Consider the following 22,180-nt stretch of genomic DNA (forward strand, 5'->3'; position numbering starts at 1 on the left):
TGGCCCTTCAGCCTCAGGATGCCATATTGCTATCCTCTGACTCAGAGGACCTTGTCACAGAAGCCTTGATACAATCAGCATTTTCCTCCACTTTGTCAGAGTAGAAGACTTGCTGGAACGGGTTGAGTGAAGGCATCTTTCAGGAAAGGTGGAACTTGCAGTTGGGACAGAATGGTGCTCATATAGGAGGCTCAGTCTAAGGCTGACTTTTATGGAAACAACTTCAGAGAACTGTTCTCTTATAGCATTTATTCTGAGCCATCCACAAGGCCTTGCCTCTGCTAAGATCAGCACTTTCATCATAACAGTATCTCAGGTCATAGCTTAAGTTGGAACAGTTCCCTGGCTGATGAATTTCTAACCCAGGAATTTCTAACCCATGGGCCTGACAGAAAATCAGACTGAAGTGAGCCTTTGGCTGATGGTGACTGGGAATTGACATTATTTCACCCAAGGATTTTTCCTTCCCAGTTTTCCTGCCAAAGGATGTAATGGTGGTGATAACACATTTAAAGTGAAGGTCAGATTAGGCAAGAACAATCAAAGAAAGTCTAAATCTTCCACAATTGCCCATTTTGTTTTATTGTATGAAAAATATTATAACATTGATCCTAATAACCTTGCATTCCATAGGAGTTCAGGTCAGAAGGACTTTGTTTCTGTGACTCTTATTTAGAATGGCGATCTTGTACATGTTTTAAAGAGCTCTTAAAGATAATAATCTTCTGAGTACTTTTTGTGACTAAGTATTGCACAATATTTATCTGCATATGAATTGTTTTTGTTTTAAATTGAGTCCGGTTGAGCTTTGGGGATTAAGCTTTGCAATCCTTGCAGGTACTTCTTCATCTGCACTACCTTTCTTTACCATAACCTTTGCCCTGACATATTAGCCTATAGTGCCACAATAGCATCCTGCCATGCTGATAAACAACTTTAGGATAATAATAATAAATAATATTTTTTTATTTATATCCAGCCCTCCCCAGCCGAAGCCGGGCTCAGGGCGGCTATAGAAGCGAAATCAGGTTTGTAAGTAACCGCTCAATGACTCACCTGTGATAATAACTTTCTCTAGGTGACCAGGCCTGAAAGCTTTGCAAAACCTGGTTTTTTTATTTTAAAGAAATAATATAAGTATGTGCAGGCAGCTACTTAAATACTTGATGGGTTATTAAAGTATGCCCTTATTTACAAGCCTGGATAAACCCATTCTCAAGAGTGGTTTGCTGGTGCAGCAAGTGTTGGGATGTATCAGTGCTGATTTTAGTAAAACTAAATATGAAATATTTTTGGAAGATGAAATCGTGCATTGGAGATTTTACCAGAAGGTCTTACACTCATACCACAACTACCACAAACTTCACTTCAGTAGGACTGGTGCTAGAGTGATAACTTTGATTAAGCCATTCTCTTCCCTTTGACTTGCCTCAAGGGGATGTTCCTCCCTAGAGATGATTTCCTTGTTTGGTGTATCTGTGACTTTGGATCACATTTCTTTTCCCATGGTTACAATCCAGAGTGTTGAGAAGACTTGTCAGAAGTAATACATGTGGCTTTCTTCCAGTAAGCCTGTGGAACATATTTTTCTGCTAAAACTGCTTTTTGGAAACTAATAAATTAAAACATGATGGAAACAGGAGAGAACCCTGTTTGTCTGAGAAATGTCCATTTGTATCCCATTAGTTTCAAATTGTTTTGTTTGTTTTTTAAATGAAAGCTATGCTCTTTAAAAATGACAAAACTATACTGAGATACACCTTTAAAATATTTTCAGTAAACATGGTATGGACCATTTTTGTGCTGTCCTTTAGCATGAGATGTCCACTGTAAGTTTAGCATAGTCATCAGTACTGGTTTGTGTGTAGCACTAAGTCCGCATAGCTCTAAGCCAAATAATGGCTTCATGTGCATGAGCAAACGTGCGTTCATGGAGTGAGGGGACATGTGTGGCGCTGTGGTCTAAACCTCAGGATTGTATCTAACTAAACTTTACTCAGAATAAATCCAATGCATTGCATCCAGCTAAGTTTTACTCAGAGATGACCCATTGAAATTAATGAAACTTAGATAGTCATGCCCATTCATTTCAATGGGTTTACTTGTGAGTAGGACTAGCATTGGATACAACCCACTGTGTACAATTTTCTCAGTACACATTACAGCTGACTAAGTGAAACCACTGTTTGCTCTGCCACCCACCCACTCTTCATCATTTGAGATGAGTAATATTTTTCCATGTGCCACCTTTCCTTGTGCTTTCTTTCAGCATAAAGGAAAACCCAACATTTCACCATGAGACCAGTGACAGCATACCTTGGATTTCCATGACATTACTACAATCTGAGGGCCGATATTTGGTCACATGAACCAGACACTAGCTTCTTGCTTACTTGTTCAGACTTTGAAGGTGTATCCCCTCAAAGCACTGCAAAATCTACATGCCCCAAGCGAGCTAATTAGAAGGCATCTAAGACATGCAGTATGTTCCTAGATATGGTGACTCAGAAGTAAGTTCCATTGTGATCAGTGGAACTTATAGGTAATCATACATACAGCCTTAAGCTTTTTAGAACATTTTGCCTGGGTCATAGGCTATTTTCTATACTGGTTTCCTTAAAGCAAAATTGAATTTAGATTTTCTGACTCAATAGTAGTGGCAAGCATTTGATCCTCTTACTGAGGCTGGTTTGCTGAACCCGTAAACAGAGTTCAAAGCTATTGCATTGGTATAGGTTGGATCTCGTCTGGATTGTTTCAGTGCATATCAATGACTTCATGACGACAAACATTGTTCAGAAACATTACCATGGAATAAGAGACATGAAAATGACAGTGGTGGCTTTTCTTGACTTGGTACAAAGCTACTTATATTCTAAGGTGGTTGTTAATAAAACAAGGAGTGACATTACCAATGGCACTTAAGAGCTGTAGTAATTACAGGTTTGTAGGCTTAATCTTGTTGCCTTTTATAATATTCTTCCTTCTAAAGCTTGCTACAATGCTTGTCTCTGATTTGTTCTTTTTCTCCTCCCCCAATGCCACTTTGCTTGAACTTATACTACGCAGCACCTTAAAGTGATTCCCTCTTAAAATTGTCTGAAATAACTTATCCAAGCTCATTAACAATATATATATAATCATCTTAATGAACCAGTTAACATTTGTAACATTTCCTTCATTGCATTCCCTTCATTACAAAGATCACTGGTGTAGAACAAGCACCAGTTTATATAATAGTATTTGTTATGCAACCAGTACTTTCATGATTTAAAAGGAGAAACTCTCCTAGCTCAGAAACTTCCTGTTCTCATAGAACCAGGCAGGGAGAGGAAGGCAAGTTCACTTTTTTACTTCCATAACAATGTGGTCCACCAAATTAGTTCATCTTTCCTAAATGAAACAATAACATACAACAGGTATCATGGGCTTGATTATTCTCTGCTAATGATTTTCATGTTATTTATACATCTATAATTTGAATAACAAGGCCTGTTCTGCCGGATGGGTCACAGAAGCAACATTCATGCTAGAGAGCAGCCAGCAGTCAGAAGGCAATTACACATGTTAAAGTAGCTTTATATATATGAAAATCTGGTTTCCCAGATCTTCAGGGCACTTGGAACAGATACTTGTATCATGAGCATGAAGAGCAACTGCAAGATGTAGCAAGTTACTTTGCAAGGAACAAAATAGGTAGTTGCCTCACGTTACCTTTTCAAGATAAGGGTGATCTAAGGCACATGCATTTGAAGATGTATGAACTCTGTCTTTGGAAAAGTAATACATACTTGTGTTTTTTATTGTTTTTATGTATTTAGCTGCTTCATATATGTTTTTGTAAATCACTTTGGGATGGGAAGTGATTCATAAGTGAAATTATTTATTTAGTTATTTTCTTACATATATGTCCCACTTTCCTTCTGCCATTGAACTCTAGACAGTGTAGCCTCTGGCTGCGCTGCACCCTCCATTTGGTGTGGGCCTTGCCTGTCAGGCCAATCGGGGGCAGTGGCAGGGGGCTCTGCCCTGCCTACTCCTGGCATATTTAAGGTGGCACCCAGGTGCAGGCCGTCCTCTTTGCTCACCCCTCTTCAGTTCTTACACAAAACTGAAGATATTTTACTATTCAAAGGCTTCCTCTGACTTCTGAAGCAGCTATGTGAGTTTATTGACAACAAGCTTCCTATTATATAAAAAGTGAAAGACTCTTTAGCCTCATAGTTGATTTATTTGTAATTATTATAGTATAGCTGCAACTTGAAACACAGATTCCTCATGCTTGGGGAAAGAGTTTTTAAGTTTTTTGCCTTGCATGCCTTTAATTTGTATGAGTGCAGCTGACCAGCCACCCAAAATATAAAGCTGTAATTGTGCAAGTTAAACACGTGCAAGTTGTGAGTTGACTGTATACACTTTGTACCACTGTTATTAACATTCTCTTTCCCCTCCTTGGGGCAGCAGAGAATGAGACCGTAAGACACAGAATCATAGAATTATAGAATTGGAAGGCATCCTGAAGGTCATCTGGTCCAACATATATAGCTGATCAATAAATCTTCTCATTTAGATAACAACGCATAATATATTTGCTTTACTCCTTTTGTCTCTTTAGGTATGATTCTTGCTGGAAGAGCCTACTATGATGGTGTTGCTAAGATAGGAGACATTGCAGTTGCATCACCTGTTTCTAAAGAATTGGGTAAGTATACTAGATTATTCAGATGCACATTCTTCTTGATACATAGAGCTAATGTGGGAGCTTATAAGTTTTTTGGGGGGGCAAACCTAGGTTCTCAGTTGATTATTGAGCCTATGAGAATATTTGTGAATGCCTTTACATTCCATATATAGATCTCCTTCTACATTCTGTGAGGGCTGGATTGAATGGTGTTCCCTTCCCACCACCCTGGGCCATCCAGCCCCATTAGGTGGAGGGGAATGGGAGCACACCTATCTTCCCTGGCTGCCTGGTGCATCTGCCCTGTCTAAGATTTCCACATTCTTTTCTTGGGAATCAGCCACACTGTTTTGGCATATGTGCATTGATTTTTGCACACATTTTTAAGTGTCCCGCTTAGACGTGCAGGGGTGTCTAAGAGTTGGGGAAGACGAGTTGAGTTGAGTGGGTGAGAAGAGCAGTCATCCTCTCCATGTGATGGTCCAGATCTCGGAAATTGTCTAATCCCTCCCTCAGCTAAGTAATTCAAACAATGAATTCCCTAATGTACTTTAGGACTGAAATGTGTGCTTCTTGTCAGTTAGACCAAATAGTGCTGCAGCATTGGGTACATCCTGTATTTTCTTTCTTGTGAAGTTTGAAATTAAGCATGCAACTTGTTGGCAGAAAAATTAGCAGAAAAACAACATTTGCTTTTCATCATGCCTTTCCTGCCGTCTTTTCTATTGATTGTACTTTAAATGGGATAATTCAAGATCATGTTCTCCATATTCTTTCTTCCCCTGGTCTACCAACTAATCTGTTCAAAATTCCTTGCACAGAATAAATTTGAGGAGAGATTTGCCTAATGTAAAAGAGAAAAACAACAGCTCATGTAGACTACAGAGAGCTGTTGAAATGGGGATTGCAGCTGTACAGTCTATGGATTTTTTCTAATTTACAAAAGAAACCAGGGTTTAGGGACTCCTCATATTCTCTTCCCATCCTTTGATTATCAAAGGTGAGTTCAAGAATATATTGATATCATCTTCAACTGGCTAGATTAAAGTTAGCTCCTGAATAATGCTGACTCCTTTGCAATTACTTATCTTTTTTTGGTTTCCTTCTGAAAGCCATCATTGTGTGATTTGACATTCTGAATTCAGTCAAAGGGAGTGGCAGAACAGCAAACAGTAAAAGGCAAATAATTCATAATGTAGTCACCTTATTTGCTTTACGAGTTAATTTAGCAAGACCTGGATAAATATGACTATAGGGGGGGGGGAAACCAGGTACTTGAATACACTTATGTGTCTGAGATGTATCAAGCCTTCTAAGTTACAAGAATAACAATGTAATGAATGACAACTATTTATTATCAATATACATGGGGTTTTGCATAACCACATAAGCAGGAAAAGGAACCTGCAGTCTAAATTTGACAACTGGCAAAGCAACAAAAGTAGATGAAGGGTTGACAAGGGAAGGAAGAGAATAACTAAAGTTATTTCTCTTCTGTTCTTTCCACAAAGACTTTGTTTGTGGGCATAGAAATCTTGCTTCCATGGCATACTGTGGGACCAGAAGATTCAGACAAATGATTATGTGAGATGTGTAATGTCTAGCTAGCTACCTATATTTTTGTTGGTGATTGTACTTCTTTTGTAGGTATTAAGTACGAAAATAATAAAGGTCTTCAGTATGAATATTGAACAGCTTTTAACTGAATCTCATGAGGCCCATTGCTGGGCATGTGTACTGTGAAACAAATGGCACTGTGTTCAGTGGGATATGCTCCTAAGTAAGTGTGCACAGGACTGTAACCTTATATTAAATTTGCACATGCCTTCAACATGCTAAGGTACTGCCACTTTTAAAATGCATACTGTCCCCAATACAGATGAATGTGAACAGAAGAAATTTCTGTATTTTTGAGTACCGTAACATAGTTGGGGGGGGGATAATGGTGTGGTATATCTGTGCATGTTGTGAAAAGGTTATTTTGCTTATGCACTTGTATTTTGGAAAAGGAGGGGAACCATGCATATGAAATCCTGTAAACTATAGCATGTTAAGCACGAGTCATTTACAATTTTAATGTGTCACTTGAAGAGCAGTGAATAATACTAGCATGGCTGAGTATTGTTCATGCCTTCTGCCCTTGCATGGCTGATAATTTATTTATTTCTATAAGTGGTTGGGGGAGCAAGGTGGAATGAGACCTTGGCAGGAGGGAAGGACTTTAATTCTTCGTCCCCTCTGTTCTCTACCTGAGTTGCAGGGTATTGGGGGAGACACACGCATCAGCAATGGAAGGAAAGCTCTCATTGATGTCAACGGGAATTTTTCTCCCATTAAAAATAGCAGATATGTGACTCTCTATTTAGAATAGGACTGTCACAGGGCTAAAGAATTAAAGCCCACCCCCCCACTCATACCATATTCCTGATCCAGTTTCCACTCCAACTATTTATAAAGGAAGAGGGTTGAATCGGCTACACAAGGGCTATATATATTTTTGCACGCCACCCCAGACTCCCAAGTGGTGCAATATTCCAAGGGTTTCAGGTGCTTACCCAGAGTTTGATTTCCTTGGAATGAGGAACAGTGGAGATGACTGGTGTCTTTAGGATATATTGTTTATTTGCACATATATACCACCTGAGACTACGATGGGGCTGGGGCTCACAGCATTAGCACTCAAGAAGATCTTGATTCTCTCACAGCCACAGCCTTGGGTTCAAACAAAAATATAGCATGTCTCTCCCTTTCAGGCTTCTGCCGGTTCCTAGGCCAGCTCTCTCTCTCACCCAACTCTGGCTTTTTCCTTCTCACTACCAGCCAGGTGAAGGAGGAGGGTCCACATCATTGCCCTCTGGCATACAGAGCAGGTTCTTTTCTTATTCTCAGGGCTGTTACCAAGAAGCTGTTGGCTATTCCAACAACTGAATCCTCCATTAGATTTTAACCCTTGCTGGATTGAGGAATTAGAAGGGACTCAGGCATACAGCCTAACACCCCCCCCCCCAAAAAAAAGCTCACAACACTATGAATTATGCTGCATCTAAGTTTGGCTCTCATCCACATCAGTCTCCACTACTTTCCTAAAAATGTACAACTTATATTTTGGATGCTCGTGTATGATTTTCTAACTGAGAACTTAAACTATCCCATAGGAGATCCTGTGCACCATTTTTATGTTAGTTGAAAATATGGTTTTGGACTACCTCCAGTTTCATCTCAAATAAAGTGCTTACTGTAGAAATACAAAAGGTCAGAGAACTCTGGACAAAGCACTGTAATATTTTTAGGCATGTGTAAGTAAGCCCTTGAAACACCAGTGATGCAGTAATCAAAATTCAGCACTTCCAAAGCAAGGAATAGATTCAATATTTAAAGTAGAGATGCTTGAAGAATTCGCCGTCTGCAGATTCCTGTAGAAAATGACCTGATCCAAACCTCTCAAATGACCATAGCTGTCCAACAGATTTTCCACTTTTCTGAGTGTTGTGCTGCAATTTAAAAGTGTAAAAATCCATATTGTGATATATGTTTTGAGGTTGTTGTTTTTTAATTACTGCTTAATGTGGAAACAATGGAATGATGGGTAAAACATATGACAACGGCACAAACCAGAAATAGAAAGGTTCTTCCATCTCTATTTTAAAGCAGTCTTGAAAGGGATGGAATGCTCTATTCCTCTGCACACAGCATAGAAATTTGGTTCTCAGTCGTTTCTCTGCCGGCACCCAGCATATAATTTATTTTCTTTTGCAGGCTACTAATTTTGGGGGCTGTATTAGCCTTATTTTTTATCTCTAAACTAAGTCACTGCCAGATATGCTTCAATAAGGGAGACTTTTCTGTGTAAATGATGAATATGATAATTTCTCAGAAATGAATATTTGCACTTCCACCTACCAAAAATAAACTGTCCTGGTCAACCCAGTAGCAATCAACCCTGCTTTGCCCTAACAGTCACGAGCCCCTCATTTTTGTTTTCCCCTCTCTTTTTTGTAAAGGTTAATCAAGGGAAGCAAAAAGGAGCAGCACGGGATTGGAAGACAAAATTGTGCAGTGCATAGTTTTCTATATTCTCCTACTTAGGCAGCAATCTTATACCCACTTCCTTGGTAGAAAGCCACATTAAATCCAAAAGGGTTTGCTTCTGAGTTGATAAGGTTGTTCTGTTTACCTTGCAAGCTGCTATGGGTTCTGGTCTAATTAAAGGCCCTATGTGGGAATATTTTAAAGATATTCCCTATATATGTAAAAAAGGAAAAGACACAAAATGTGTATAGTGCAACTAAGAATGAAGCAAAGTTTACTTGTAAACGAACATAAGAGGTTTGATTTAAATTAATGATCGAAACCTGCCTTTTTTCTTGCTGAATTAAAGGACTTATTTAAACCAGGCATGAGGAACCTCAGGCCTGGGGGCTGAATGTGGCCTTGCAGGTATCTCTTACTGGCCCTGCTCCCTGAGTGCTTTTGTCTTGATAGGGAGGGGTATGGGTGGGTAGAATCTTCTGACTTTTGCATGGATGGAATGTAGCCTACTCTACGAAGTTGAGTCACACCTGATGCTGTACCTGCTTTCATCTCTTGCCTGTACCACTTCTGGCATGCGGCCCCTGGAAGATTTTCTATGAGGCAAAGCGGCCCTTGGACTGAAAAAGTTCCACACGCCTGGTTTAAACCGCGACTTGAAGAGTCAGGATAAATTTCTACTTGATTCATAGTACATGTTTTCTTTCTGACCAGGCTGAACCTCCTCCCTTGAGATCCCTAGAAATGGAAAAAAACATTCTCTGCTAATTATATGGAAGCTGTGTCATGTGCACACTGTCTGCTTAGGAATCTCAGAATTTGTTACAAATGGGATCAAAGGTCAATTGTCGTGTACTGAAAACCTTAAAAACTAAGGGAAAACTTGGACCTGACCATATGGGAAACTAAATTGATTGTTTGTAATTTAAACGCTGATCCAAATGGAAACTTCTTTTATGTGATTAGCTCAGTACATGGTGGTAGATTGAAATGAAAGGTTAAAAGACTGAAGTGTATGTTACATTTGCTACGGAGTGCTGCTTGGTACTGGATGATTCAGTGCTGAAACTGCTCTGCAAATTACTTGCAGCCATATAGTAAATCTCTAGTCTGCCATTTGCATCCTATGACTTGTCTATACATCTGACCATAGTCAATGCTTAGTCTACCAGTGGTGCATTAAAGGCTGAATCAACTAATGGTTCAGCTTAGACTTGGAGTCCTGGGGACTTGTGCCAGGAGGGACATGCCGCAGTTAAATAGGAATTGTATACTGTACTACCAAACAGGTGTGGCAGCATTTTCCACACTCAAATGAGTATGGGACATGAGTGAGGAGGCAAACTCAGTTTTTGATGATGTTTTTGGTAATAAGCCTATGAATAGACAAGGCCTAGGTTTTTCTGAGAAGAATAGAATTAAAGTCTCTGACTGCTGCATCCCGAGGTTATCTCAGTAAAGCTGCAAAATGGAAGAAAAGGTGAGGTATGGGAAGTTGGATGTAGGAGTTGCTTTGTGGAGGCAGGGGATATAAAAAAAATGGAGAAGACATAAGATGCCAGGTTGGTATACCCAGTGGGCAAGTGAAGTACCTAATTTTTTTAGAAGTGGAGAGCAATTTAGTAAAGGTTGAGAATTACTGAATTATAAGATGACAGCACATAATTACTTACCTTCAGACAAAAAGTATACTACTAGTTTGTATTGGATTTAGTCAAGCATTCATAGAATGTTGATGTGTAGGATAGGCCTGAAAAGAAAATGGGTATCCCAGAAAGGGAAGCATTAAATAAACTTGGTTACAAAATAGGAAGCTAAACTTAAGACAGAGTACTAGTGAAAAGGGAGAATGGAATGTATTTTGTATGGAACTACGGTTTCTGAACTGAATATTAGCATTTTTCAAATAGAGAAAATAACTGAGGGCATGACCAGTTTATTTAAGCAAGCAACACCCTGCTTTAGTCTATTGCATGCGTACAATGAAGCTTACCTCAGGGGTGGACTTTGGTTATCTTCCTTATCTTACTATATTCACCACTTAATATTTATTTATTTAAAAACATTTATAAACCACTTAATATTTCAAAAACCATTAAGCAGTGGTGAATATGGTAGCCAACAATAGCACAAGATGTATTTTAATGTAACACAACAGATTAGTATTTCAAGCTTCCTATTCCTAAAGTAACAATCGAGTCTCCATTCTCCCAGTGGCTTATACAGTATTTCTTGTTCAACCAGTTGACAGACTTAAGATTTCAGTTCCAATCCTGTAGCATTTTGAAAAATAATATGTATAGCCCTGAGCATATGTACTCGGTGTGTATGAAACTGCTCTTGAAAAACTAAAATTGTGTGTAAGTGGTTGGCAACATCCAGTAAGAATACAGTACCTTAAACTTGCTGTCCCAGTACATTTGCACTGAATGCCTACTCTGAATAAATATTTTCTAAACAACATGAGCTGTTTCCCTTCCAGGTATGAAATATGATAAAAACTTCCTGGTTGCTTGTCCTCTGAGTACTGTGAGAAAGCTAACACTTCTAGTACATTAATACCAAGTTGCATAATTGTTTGCATTTGCATTTTAAATAAAGTTCCTCATAGTCTTTTGGGATGGTAGATTATGCTTTTGGCCACAACATTATGCTGGTTATACTAGTCAGTAAAAATCTGAGATCTATAAAACACGATTGCCAAGACATGGAGCTTTTCTGCTCAGGACTTGTCTACAGAGTTGTTTTGCTTTGTTTTCCTTTGTTTGTATACGTTCGATGGAACTTATGCAGGCCACCCATGTTACTCTGTCCATAGATTTCGCATGATCGGAACAGCTGATATTCTTCATATGAATTAATTTTGCAGCAAGGATTTATTTACACATACAAACAATCTATCTTTATCAAGGGGCAGCATTACAGGACAGAGAAATATTTGAAATTATATTGTAAAACATGGCCATTTGTTTTTCAAAATAACTTTGGAAAAGGCTTTCTCCATATTTCTCTATTAATTCCCCCATATATAGCCTGCCAACCTAGCAGTTCGAAAGCACCCCCAGGTGCAAGTAGATAAATAGGGACCGCTTACAAGCGGGAAGGTAAACGGCGTTTCCGTGTGCAGCTCTGGCTCGCCAGAGCAGCGATGTCACGCTGGCCACGTGACCCGGAAGTGTCTCCGGACAGCGCTGGCCCCCGGCCTCTTAAGTGAGATGGGCGCACAACCCCAGAGTCTGTCAAGACTGGCCCGTATGGGCAGGGGTACCTTTACCTTTACCTTTATATAGTGTGAAATGTAAACTTCCCGTGACACACTATAACCCTGAGCTAAAGATCTTACTATGTGTGTTGCTCAAGTACACATGTATACAAGGCATATTGGAATGCATGTGTGATCAAAGACAAATAATCATGGAGATAAATAACCATGGGGCAAATATTGCAGAACTATTTAAATTATTCAGACATCTTCATTTCCTCTGTAACAAGGATGGGGAACCTGTGTTATCTTCAAACTAGGGCCAGCCTCCCATGAGACACCGTGCGGCACTGAGGAAGTCACTCCAGGCAGCAAATTTGGGCCTGGGGAGCATGCCTCCACCACCTCTTCCACTGCGAGCACCGTGCTAGGGCTTCCCCGGGCTACTGCCAGGGTGGCAGGGGTTTGCATCAAACAGCAAAATGCCTGACGCCCTTCAAAGTGTACAGTGGTACCTCGGGTTAAGTACTTAATTCGTTCCGGAGGTCTGTTCTTAACCTGAAACTGTTCTTAACCGGAAGCACCACTTTAACTAATGTGGCCTCCTGCTGCCGCCGCGCCACCAGAGCACAATTTCTGTTCTCATCCTGAAGCAAAGTTATTAACCCGAGATACTATTTCTGGGTTAGCGGAGTCTGTAACCTGAAGCATATATAACTTGAAGTGTATGTAACCCAAGGTACCACTGTGCAGGCAAGCTCTGAGAAACAGTTGAGAGAGACGGTGTTCTACATAACACTTGGGTGCACTGTCCTCTTGACTTTCCACAGGAAGAACAGTCTCGCCATAGAATTCACATTCTGAGGCCTGGAACAATTTCAAGGACCTGTGAGCCTCTGGTCCAATTGAGCATTATATCTGATTTCTTCCATCACCCTTCTAAAACAGATTAGGACTTTAAATCTAAAATAGTTTCCCCCCCCCCCAGGGCTGTTTATAAGCTTTCAGAATAATCTGCAGCTGAAAGAAGACATTTAACATCTGTCAAAAAGAATAAGCAGTGTGAGTTTATCAGTTTTCCATTAAGCCAGAATTAAGGTTAATTTTTAAAAAATACTACTTTTTATCACTTTTTAATCAATCCACAGTATTGATGTTTTTGGATAATACACACCAGCATTACAAGGGAATCCTATTTGCAGATCATACAATATTTTGCAATGGCCACTTTACATAGGACTACCATGAAGGCAGTTTGGAAGCTGAAGCTGGTACAAAATGTGACCACTCAGTTATTGGGTGGGGGGCAATAAAGAAAATGTCCTCATTTTGTATTGGTTGTACTGACTATAGGTGTATTTCTGGGTCCAATGCAAAGTGCTGGTTAATACTTTTAAAGCCCTGAACAGCTTGGGGCCAAGTTACTTAATGGACAGCCTACGCCCAATATCTTAAGAACTGGCTCAGCCCTGCTTCACTACTTAGATTGACGAATGTGTGTAATAGGGCCTTATCAAAGGTAGCCTTGCAATTATGGAATACAATTCCTGCAGAGATTAAGAAGGCCAAATTTCTTGAGCTCTTCAAGATGCCTCGAAAAACCTTTTTCCCCTTCAAAAGTTTTTGATGCCGGAGATGTGAGTGAATGTAGCTAACTGGGATGTGGCTAAGTTATAATTGTGCTATGCTTGTGATTGCAATATTATTTTGTTGCTGACTGTGTTTTCAGACTTCATGAAATTTGTATTTTAAAATATAGTAAGCCATTTTATGGAGGATTTCCTCAAAGCAGAATATAAATCTCTTAAAGCGAGCAAGTGTGCTCAGCACTGAATGTTCAAAAAATGATGACTCTCATGAGGGAGATGCTTTCCCATTGCAACCCATCCTTAGAACTGCAGTTGTGATGGGCTCTGCGGAGTTCATTCCCTGATATTGTGTTGGATGCCTTGGTGGCAGAGGATGAGAATGCTGTTCTGTTTCTTTTATACTTGGAAAGGATGCACCTCTGATTTATTACCTATGCTCCTATTCTGATCATTACCTTCTCTTGACAAGTCCATTGTGTGTGACAGGAACAAAATAATATTTTTAGACCCTGCATTTTAGAGCTTTGTCATTGGGGGCCCTAGTGAAAGAAGGAATGTGGCAGAACAACCTGCTGGAGACCCAGGAGACATGTTCATCCCCTCTCACCACTGCCTGTGGGAATTATTCTATAGGGCTCACTTTCATGGGGCTCCATTTCATCACCAAGATTCAGAGCTTATCTTAAGTTCCTTATCATAATGTTCACGAACAAGGAATTCCAAGTTTCCAACCACATCCTGTTGCAGATTATCTTTGATCATTGAAACGTCATTGTCTTTTTAGGATTTAGAATTCTACTAACAACCATCCTTGTATCTTCTATCTTGTTTCTTAAGAAACAACCAACACTTCTGGAAAAGTGGTGCACTGGTTCTTTCAACTCACTCCAAAATCATATTCACTTCTTAAACATATATAAACTAGAGTGATGTGTTCGTGAATAAAAGGAAGTTTTCCTGTATTAATAGATCTTCTAGATAATGCACATTAATACTGTATATCTTTGTTTGGGGGTCTGTATTCCAGTCCAACCTCAAATTAGCGCTTAATCTAGGGTCAAAGTGGGTGCACATGATGTTAAACTCTCCTTTGTATCCCGCGCTTGAAACTGACCTCTTTTTTGGAAGAAGAAAAATAGCAGACATTGTGAACAATGTCCCTGCACTAGCTTTTTTCCACCCACCCACCCCTGTCTTGTAATATGTAGACGTCAAAGGCACCACATTAATATGGGGTGGAGTCCTTGCTGAATGCAAGTCTAAATATGATATCCATGAAGCTATATTAGGAAGACAACAGAGCTGAAATGTCTCAATCAACGTGAGAAATGGTTATAGCATAGCTGTGTATCGACATTAAAAATTGCACATGTTTGGCAGAAGGGTGGAGGCATTGTGCAAAGTAATGTTGGCAATACGCAAATTCAGGCATTACTGGCAAATACACTCTGACCCTTCTGGTTTGCTTTCTGCAGCCCCACCCACACACCCGGCACTGGCAGCTGCTTATAAACACAAAACACACACACCACTGTAGAATGCATTTGCAGTCATATGTGCAATGATGCACCCTCTGGGGACAAAGAGTTGACATTATCTGCCATAGGTGTGTTCTAACTTAATATTTACATGCCATGTATCTCTTCACCTCGTAGGTGTTTCCTCTCGTTGACATTTCTGTTGAGTGCTAGTGTGGCCCTGTTGAGTAAAATACGTAGTTTGGCAACTATTTCAGCTCTTTATTTTTACCTGACATTTCTTACTTTTTCTTTTTCCTTAGGGGAGGGTTTATATATTCTTAAAGGTTTCTGAAAACGTTGTCTTTCTATGAGTTTTTATATTTGAATGTGCCTAACCACCATCTGAATAGTGGTTGAATTTAATGTAAAGGGGTCAGGTGTGTTTTGCCTGTACTGACTATTATTGCACAAACAGAGACCTGTCTACTCTGGAGATCCTCTCTTACCTACTTGCTTAAACAATGTCAGGCTCTTGGGCATGTTCAGACCTGTGATTGAGCAGTATTAGATTTTCTTTTGTACTTGCAGTCCTTGCAGTTTTGAAGTCCACACAAGCAGTCTATTCATTCAGGCTTTGAAAAGATAAGACTGCCCTCTGTAGTTGGGTAGTAGATGCTATTCTATATAGTGGTTTGGTGAAATGTCACAAGAGTGAGCAAAAGGCACTTCCTCATTAACATGGGAGTTGTCATCAATTTCTCCCCCCTTTGCCCCTCACCCCCCCAGCTGCAGTCCCCTGTGTAACATGCCATGTTGTTTCATAGGATGATCTCAGGATTTGCTGTGGGAAGGCTCAAAGAGTTGCAGTGTATATGCAGTTCTTTGGATCAAAGCTTATATATCAGAGTTCTTTAATTAGAAATATGCTTCAATTAGTATAAAACCATGCCTTGAACAAAAAAGGCCCAGAGAACAGATATTGCAACTACCTTGCCAAGTAGAAAAACAAATGTTGTGTTTTATTCATACATTATTAACAATGCACCTGCTTGGTTTTTATTGTTTTTTAATACCAAAATTACTCACAGTAATGTGCCTATCAATTTTAAATGAGGCAAGAGGGATATGTTATTTATATTTACTTGTATTTTGCACCAATCATAAGCTTTTAATATCCATGGATTAAAATATATATAAATATGTTAAATCCTGGGGAAAATATTAAGTGAATAGGTTTATATGAAATTATCTGAATTTTTTTTGCTGATAGATGTGCAAATGATAATGGGCTTTATAAGCTGCATATCTGGCATGCACATGTGACTGATATTAAAGTCCGATTTTTAGAGAGGACTGGGTTGTTGTTGTTTAAAAAAGTATATTCTGACATACATAAAGAAATGGGGTATGTTTTCTGTTGTCTATTGTGGTGTGGACTTTTTTGAAAAAAACATTCATTCTCCTTACCCTAGTATGAAGGGCAGTCTGAATCTGGAATGAATTTTCGGTCATGCTAATGAAATGTGGAAAGGATATTAAGAAAGAAAGCTTTCCACCAGATGCACTACATTCAGAAGACACAACCTAACTTAACCAGTACTTTTATATTTTCCCATCTGCCATACTTGAGACAGATTTCCTGCCTGCAGTTCGGCACACCTGTTATAAACAGACTTAATGCTTCACAATGCTTTGTTGTGTCACATTATAAAGCACAGCTGAGGCTTAATAATATGACTTTAAAATTCTCTGAATCTGCTAACTGTGGGCATTTACATAAAGGAGCACAACTTGTCCTACCATTTGCGCTTTACTAAGCTCTCTGACATTACTATGGTTTCACTGTAAAAATATTGACTCATGACACAAGAGGAAATAGGTTAGCCAGTGCATACGTCTGCATGGTGACAATGAGGCTCTTAGAAGGATGTTGTAGATTAAAAGAAGAAATGAGACAGGTGTCTAAAATGACAGTCTTAAACACTTGCTTTAATTTCCCAATTATATTAGTCTTTCAAATTGTTTTGAAGTGTAAAAAAAAGTTTTCAGGAATAGCACCGTAACACACTGTTTCTCTGAGATGTTCAGTCAGGCTGAGTGCTACTGAGACTAGAATAACAACATCTGAAAGTCAGGTTTTCCAGTCTTGACCTGCCAGGTAAATGAGTTGTTTTATTGAACATTTACACGGTGGTGGCAGGAAAAGCCAAAGGAAGGGAGTGTACAGGGGTGGGGAGGGTTGAGCCAGCACACAACCTTGTTGGATTACTGTCAGTACTTTGAGTTCCAGGTTCTACTGCATTAATCTTTGCAAAAGTGCCAGCCTTTGGTCAGCTATGTTGCTGTGGCAGCAAATTCTCAAAAGCATGTATTGTATGAGCGAAGCTGAAAAAAGCAGGCCCTGAACTTTATTCATTAAATGTAGTTGAAATTAACCAGTCTGTTTTACATTGTAAATTAGATTCCTTTATTATTTCATTATGTCTTCAAATATGCATTCTTAAGGCCAAGTAGTCTAATGTCCTCCTCTGCAGTCCTGCCTATAGTACTTAAGTCCCATTTAAGTAGGTGGGACTTGCCCATGCATAGCTAAGGACAGGATTAGGCTCAGCCTTATCCCTAACGTCATTTGCAAAACAGGTTATAAGTATTCTTGTTTTTTCAGGTGGAGGAGCTGAGGCAGAGACAGAGTGCTACTAATATGGCAGAAGAGGAAGGGCATGTATAAACTAGACCTCCCAACCCTTTGCTGTTGTAATAGTTAATGTGGAAGGAGGACACATAATGATGAGGGTTCAATAACTGCTGAACCCTTATTCCTGTTGCCATAAGCAGAAGGAAGTGGTTTTGACAGACTGTGTTGCTCTTTAGCCATAGTTGCACTGCCACCCAGCTGTGGTCCATTCAGAATCTCTGTAGCATGATGCAAGAAAACGACAAAGATCGCAAGTAGAGGTTGGGCAGCAGAACACCAGCAGGGGGACAGGTTAATAGCAAAAGAGTTTGTAGATCTTCTTGCATATGTGTTTAGGCTGAACACATGAACGGGCAACAGGATCACACCTGCTGTCCCTGCCCTCCATTGCAGAAAGAACCCCTTATTGAGAGAACCAGCACTAGCAGTGGAGCAATATTTTCTCTGATGAGGGCCATATTTCCTTGGGAGTAATCCATCAAGAGCCACGTACCAGTGGTTGATGGGATCAGAGTCAAAAAGGTGGGCGGGCCACCTCTTTTCTCTGTCACCGCATTTTCTCTTTCCACCTCTGCAATTCCTTTCTTCCTCTTTTTCCGTTATTCTCTTATCCCCATTTCCCCCCTTCCTGCCACTTGCATGAAATTAGGCTGAGGGCTACATGAGACACACTCCTGACCAACTCCCACAGAAGTGTAAACTATGTTTGTTCTAAGCCAAACAGTGCACTGAAGTTGTCGACAGGGACAGCAGGCATGGTCCCACTTGCCTCTGAATGTGTTCAGATAGAGCATATAAAATCATAGAATTGTAGAGTTGGAATGGACCCCAAGGGCTATCTAGTCCAACCCCCTGCAATGCAGGAATCTCAACTAAAGATGGCCATCCAGCCTCTACTTAAAAACCTCCAAGGACGGAGAGTCCACCACCTTCCAAGGGAGTCTGTTCCACTCTCAAACAGCTCTTACCGTCAGAAAGTTCTTTCTGATGTTTAGTCAAAATCTCCTTTCTTGTAACTTGAAGCCATTAGTTTAGGTCTTAGCCTCCTGAGCAAGAGAAAACAAGCTTGCTCCATCCCTCAAACGTTCCTCATAAGGCTTGGTTTCCAGACCCTTGATCATCTTGGTTGCCCTCCTCCACACATTTCATCTTGTCACTATCCTTCATAAATTGTGGCACCCAGAACTGGATACAGTACTCCAAGTGTGGTCTGACCAAGGCAGACTAGTGCAGTACTATTACATCCCTTGATCTGTGCACTATACATCTGTACAGATTTTCTTCTTCTTCTTCTTCTTCTTCTTCTTCTTCTTCGCTGCTGTGTCACACTGTTGACTCATTTTAAGCTTATGGTCTACTAAGACTCCTAGATCTTTTTCACATGTAATACTGGCAAACCAGATGCAACCCATTTTATACTTGTGCAGCTGGTTATTCCTGCCTAAGTGTAGAAGCTTACATTTGTCCCTGTTGAAATTTATTTTGTTAGTTGGCCCAATTCGCCAATCTATTAAGGTAATATTGAATCCCGATTCTGTCTTCTGCAGCATTAGCTAGCCCTTCCAGTTTCATGTCATCTGCAAATTTGATGAGCATCTCCTCAATTCCTTCATCCAAGTTGTTTATAAAGATGAACAATAACAAGCCCAGGACAGAACCCTGTAGCACCCCACTTGTCCTTTTTTCCCAGGATGATGAGCAACCATTAGTGAGCACTCTTTGGGTTCGGTCAGAAAACCAGCTACAAATCCACCTAAGTTACCTTGTTCAACCCACATTTTACCAGCTTCTCTGTAAGAATATCATAGGGGACTTTGTCAAAAGCCTTACTGAAATCAAGATACACTACGTCCATAATATTACCCTGATCCACCAAGCTTATAGCTCTATAAAAGAAAGAAATGCCATGTAATGTTTATAAGGTAGTATTGTAAAATATATTGATGTCAATTAGCAATTGTGAGTAACTGTGGCCATGTATAATTTTTACTCTAAAATTTGTTTTGCTTTTTGTGGTAAGGGCTCAAAAAAGAATATCCAGATAGACTATGTGCTGTTGAATACTTCTATGTACTGTCTTTTATCATAAAAGTTACCAGAACAGAAAAAAAATGTTAACTGCACTCCCCTTGAAGGAGCAGTGTGTAGTCTGGGCTAGTTCTTGATCCAGCTAAGTGGATGCTCAGAAGGTATCTTTTTCCAGCTATGGCTGCTGCTCCAGCTGTCACCATATCTGGATCAAGAAAGCCTTGCCAAAGTTATCCATGCACTAGTAACCTCCTGATTAGATTATTATAATGCATTCTACATGGGCCTAATTTTGAAGATGTAACAGAAGCTGCAACGAGTACAGAACACAGCCACCAATGCTGAGCAGAGCAGTTAATTGAAATATTGTAATACTGACTTGCCGATCGAAAGGTCGGCGGTTCGAATCCCCGCGGCGGGGTGCGCTCCCGTCGTTCGGTCCCAGCGCCTGCCAACCTAGCAGTTCGAAAGCACCTTCGGGTGCAAGTAGATAAATAGGGACCGCTTACCAGCGGGAAGGTAAACGGCGTTCCGTGTGCTGCGCTGGCTCGCCAGATGCAGCTTTGTCACGCTGGCCGTGTGACCCGGAAGTGTCTGCGGACAGCGCTGGCTCCCGGCCTATAGAGTGAGATGAGCGCACAACCCTAGAGTCTGGCAAGACTGGCCCGTACGGGCAGGGGTACCTTTACCTTTACCTTTTAATACTGACTTTACAAGCAATGGTTGCTAATACTCCACTGAGTCCACTGAACACCTACCTCTTCACCTGGTATTTTGGGGGTGGCTGGTTTGTTTTGGCCAACTGTAATTGAGGAATCACCATCTGTTGTATGTTTTGATGTGATTTGATTCAGTTTTATCTTGTTTAATTTGTCATACCATGCTTTAATCTATAAGTAGCCACGTTTGTAACATAGGGATCACAAATGATGAAGAACAGTATAAAAATTAATTAATTGTGTTTGTCAACAGGGCATGTTCTCATAGAGATTTCTATTGCACAGAAGAAACTGAATGACAGCTTAGAAGAAAGTGTAAGTAAATACCTATGCAATATTTTAACTTCTTTTAAAAAAAAACCTAGGGGGGGAGGAACCTTTGTGTGTAAACTAACCCTTTAACTACACGGTTATCCATTTACTCTTGCAGTTCAAGAAATTCCATAAAGAAATTATATCTGAGCTGGAGAAGAAGACTGAACTAGATGTAAAATACATGAATGTAAGTATATTGTTTTTCAGTGCCGGAGAAGATTAATCATTTATATGATTATCTTATCGTATGTGCTACTTAGTGTTGGCAAATAGCACAAGAAATGACTTTCCCGAAGCAGGTTGGGAAGGTTTTACACGTGGAGCAGAGCCCCTGTGCTTACAGCAATTTTTATGATTTAGGGCTCTAAGTTCAGTCCTTAATATCTCTGTTGATGTTTGTAGTACATCAACTTTGCCAATCTACATGTGTTGTCTTCAAGGCTGAAACGTTAAGAATTCCAAAAATACTAAATTACATTTATCCTGATTTGTACATATAGCTATAACTAAGGTGTTTTGGGTTCCTAGATGTTATAGATTCAGATTTTACCTATTTTTATATCTGATGGAGATATTAATCATTGGCAAAAATGTCTTAAAAATTAAAGCAAGGATTAAAGCTAAGATATTAACTAGTCAAAGGAAGGCCGATAATGGCATATTTATTGTTATACTATGCAGTGGCTCAGTTATTAAATTTTTGTAGTGGAGAATAACTGACAGCCAGACACTATGAGTTAAAGTCAAACAGTCAAGGGCCTGATCATGCATCTCAAGCAGCAGCTTTGTGGACGTATATGAAAGTGATGCAATATTCAGAATCCTGACATTAAGCTTTCATCTTTTGAATACTTTCAAAAGTATTCTTACCAAAACCAACTTGATCAAAGTAAAATGAAGCCCACCTTCGCAGAAATAGTCTTGGATATCCTGCGGACCGATGGAAGGCATTTCAAATGTCTCCTTAGATAGATTTAAGATGCAAAAATACATGAGAACAAATCCTTGATCGGCCAATTTTATTTATTTTATTAAACATATTTGTGATCTGTCCTTCACTTAAAGGTCCCAGGATGGAATTACATACACTTAAAACCAAAAGATTAAACAAAAGCATTAAAGCACATAAAACCAAATGCAAACATCCAGTTACAAGTTAAAACAGAAACAGCAACAAAAATTCAATTAGTGCATATATCCCTATCCCAAATCTTGGCAAAGAGGTGCTTCTTCACCTGACAGTGAAAAGGCAGCAATGTCATAGACACACCAGAAAGGGGAGGTTGTTCCAAAGGCATGGGGCCACTGCAGGGAAAAAAAAACCCGACCCATGGGTCTCCACCCTGCAAATCTCATTAGGCATGAGGACCACAAGCAAGGTTCCCCCTGCAGATCTCAAAGCCCAGGCTTCTCAGTATGGGAATATAATCTCTCAATTATTTGAATACATACACCAGCCAGT

At 39.8% G+C, this 22,180-nt stretch overlaps 1 protein-coding gene across 2 annotated transcripts in view; it reads left to right on the forward strand.

Annotated features, from left to right (window-relative positions):
- Nucleotides 1-22,180, forward strand: part of BAIAP2L1 (BAR/IMD domain containing adaptor protein 2 like 1) — a 57,400-nt gene that overhangs the window by 18,289 nt on the left and 16,931 nt on the right. For both annotated transcript variants that reach the window (XM_053365494.1, XM_053365495.1), the window contains 3 exons: nucleotides 4,616-4,702; nucleotides 20,657-20,718; nucleotides 20,834-20,905. In XM_053365494.1, coding sequence (XP_053221469.1) covers nucleotides 4,616-4,702; nucleotides 20,657-20,718; nucleotides 20,834-20,905 — 221 coding nt within the window. The remainder of the gene's footprint in view (nucleotides 1-4,615; nucleotides 4,703-20,656; nucleotides 20,719-20,833; nucleotides 20,906-22,180) is intronic.

Source organism: Podarcis raffonei, chromosome 14, assembly GCF_027172205.1.
Source record: "Podarcis raffonei isolate rPodRaf1 chromosome 14, rPodRaf1.pri, whole genome shotgun sequence".
NCBI classification, from domain to species: Eukaryota; Metazoa; Chordata; class Lepidosauria; order Squamata; family Lacertidae; genus Podarcis; species Podarcis raffonei.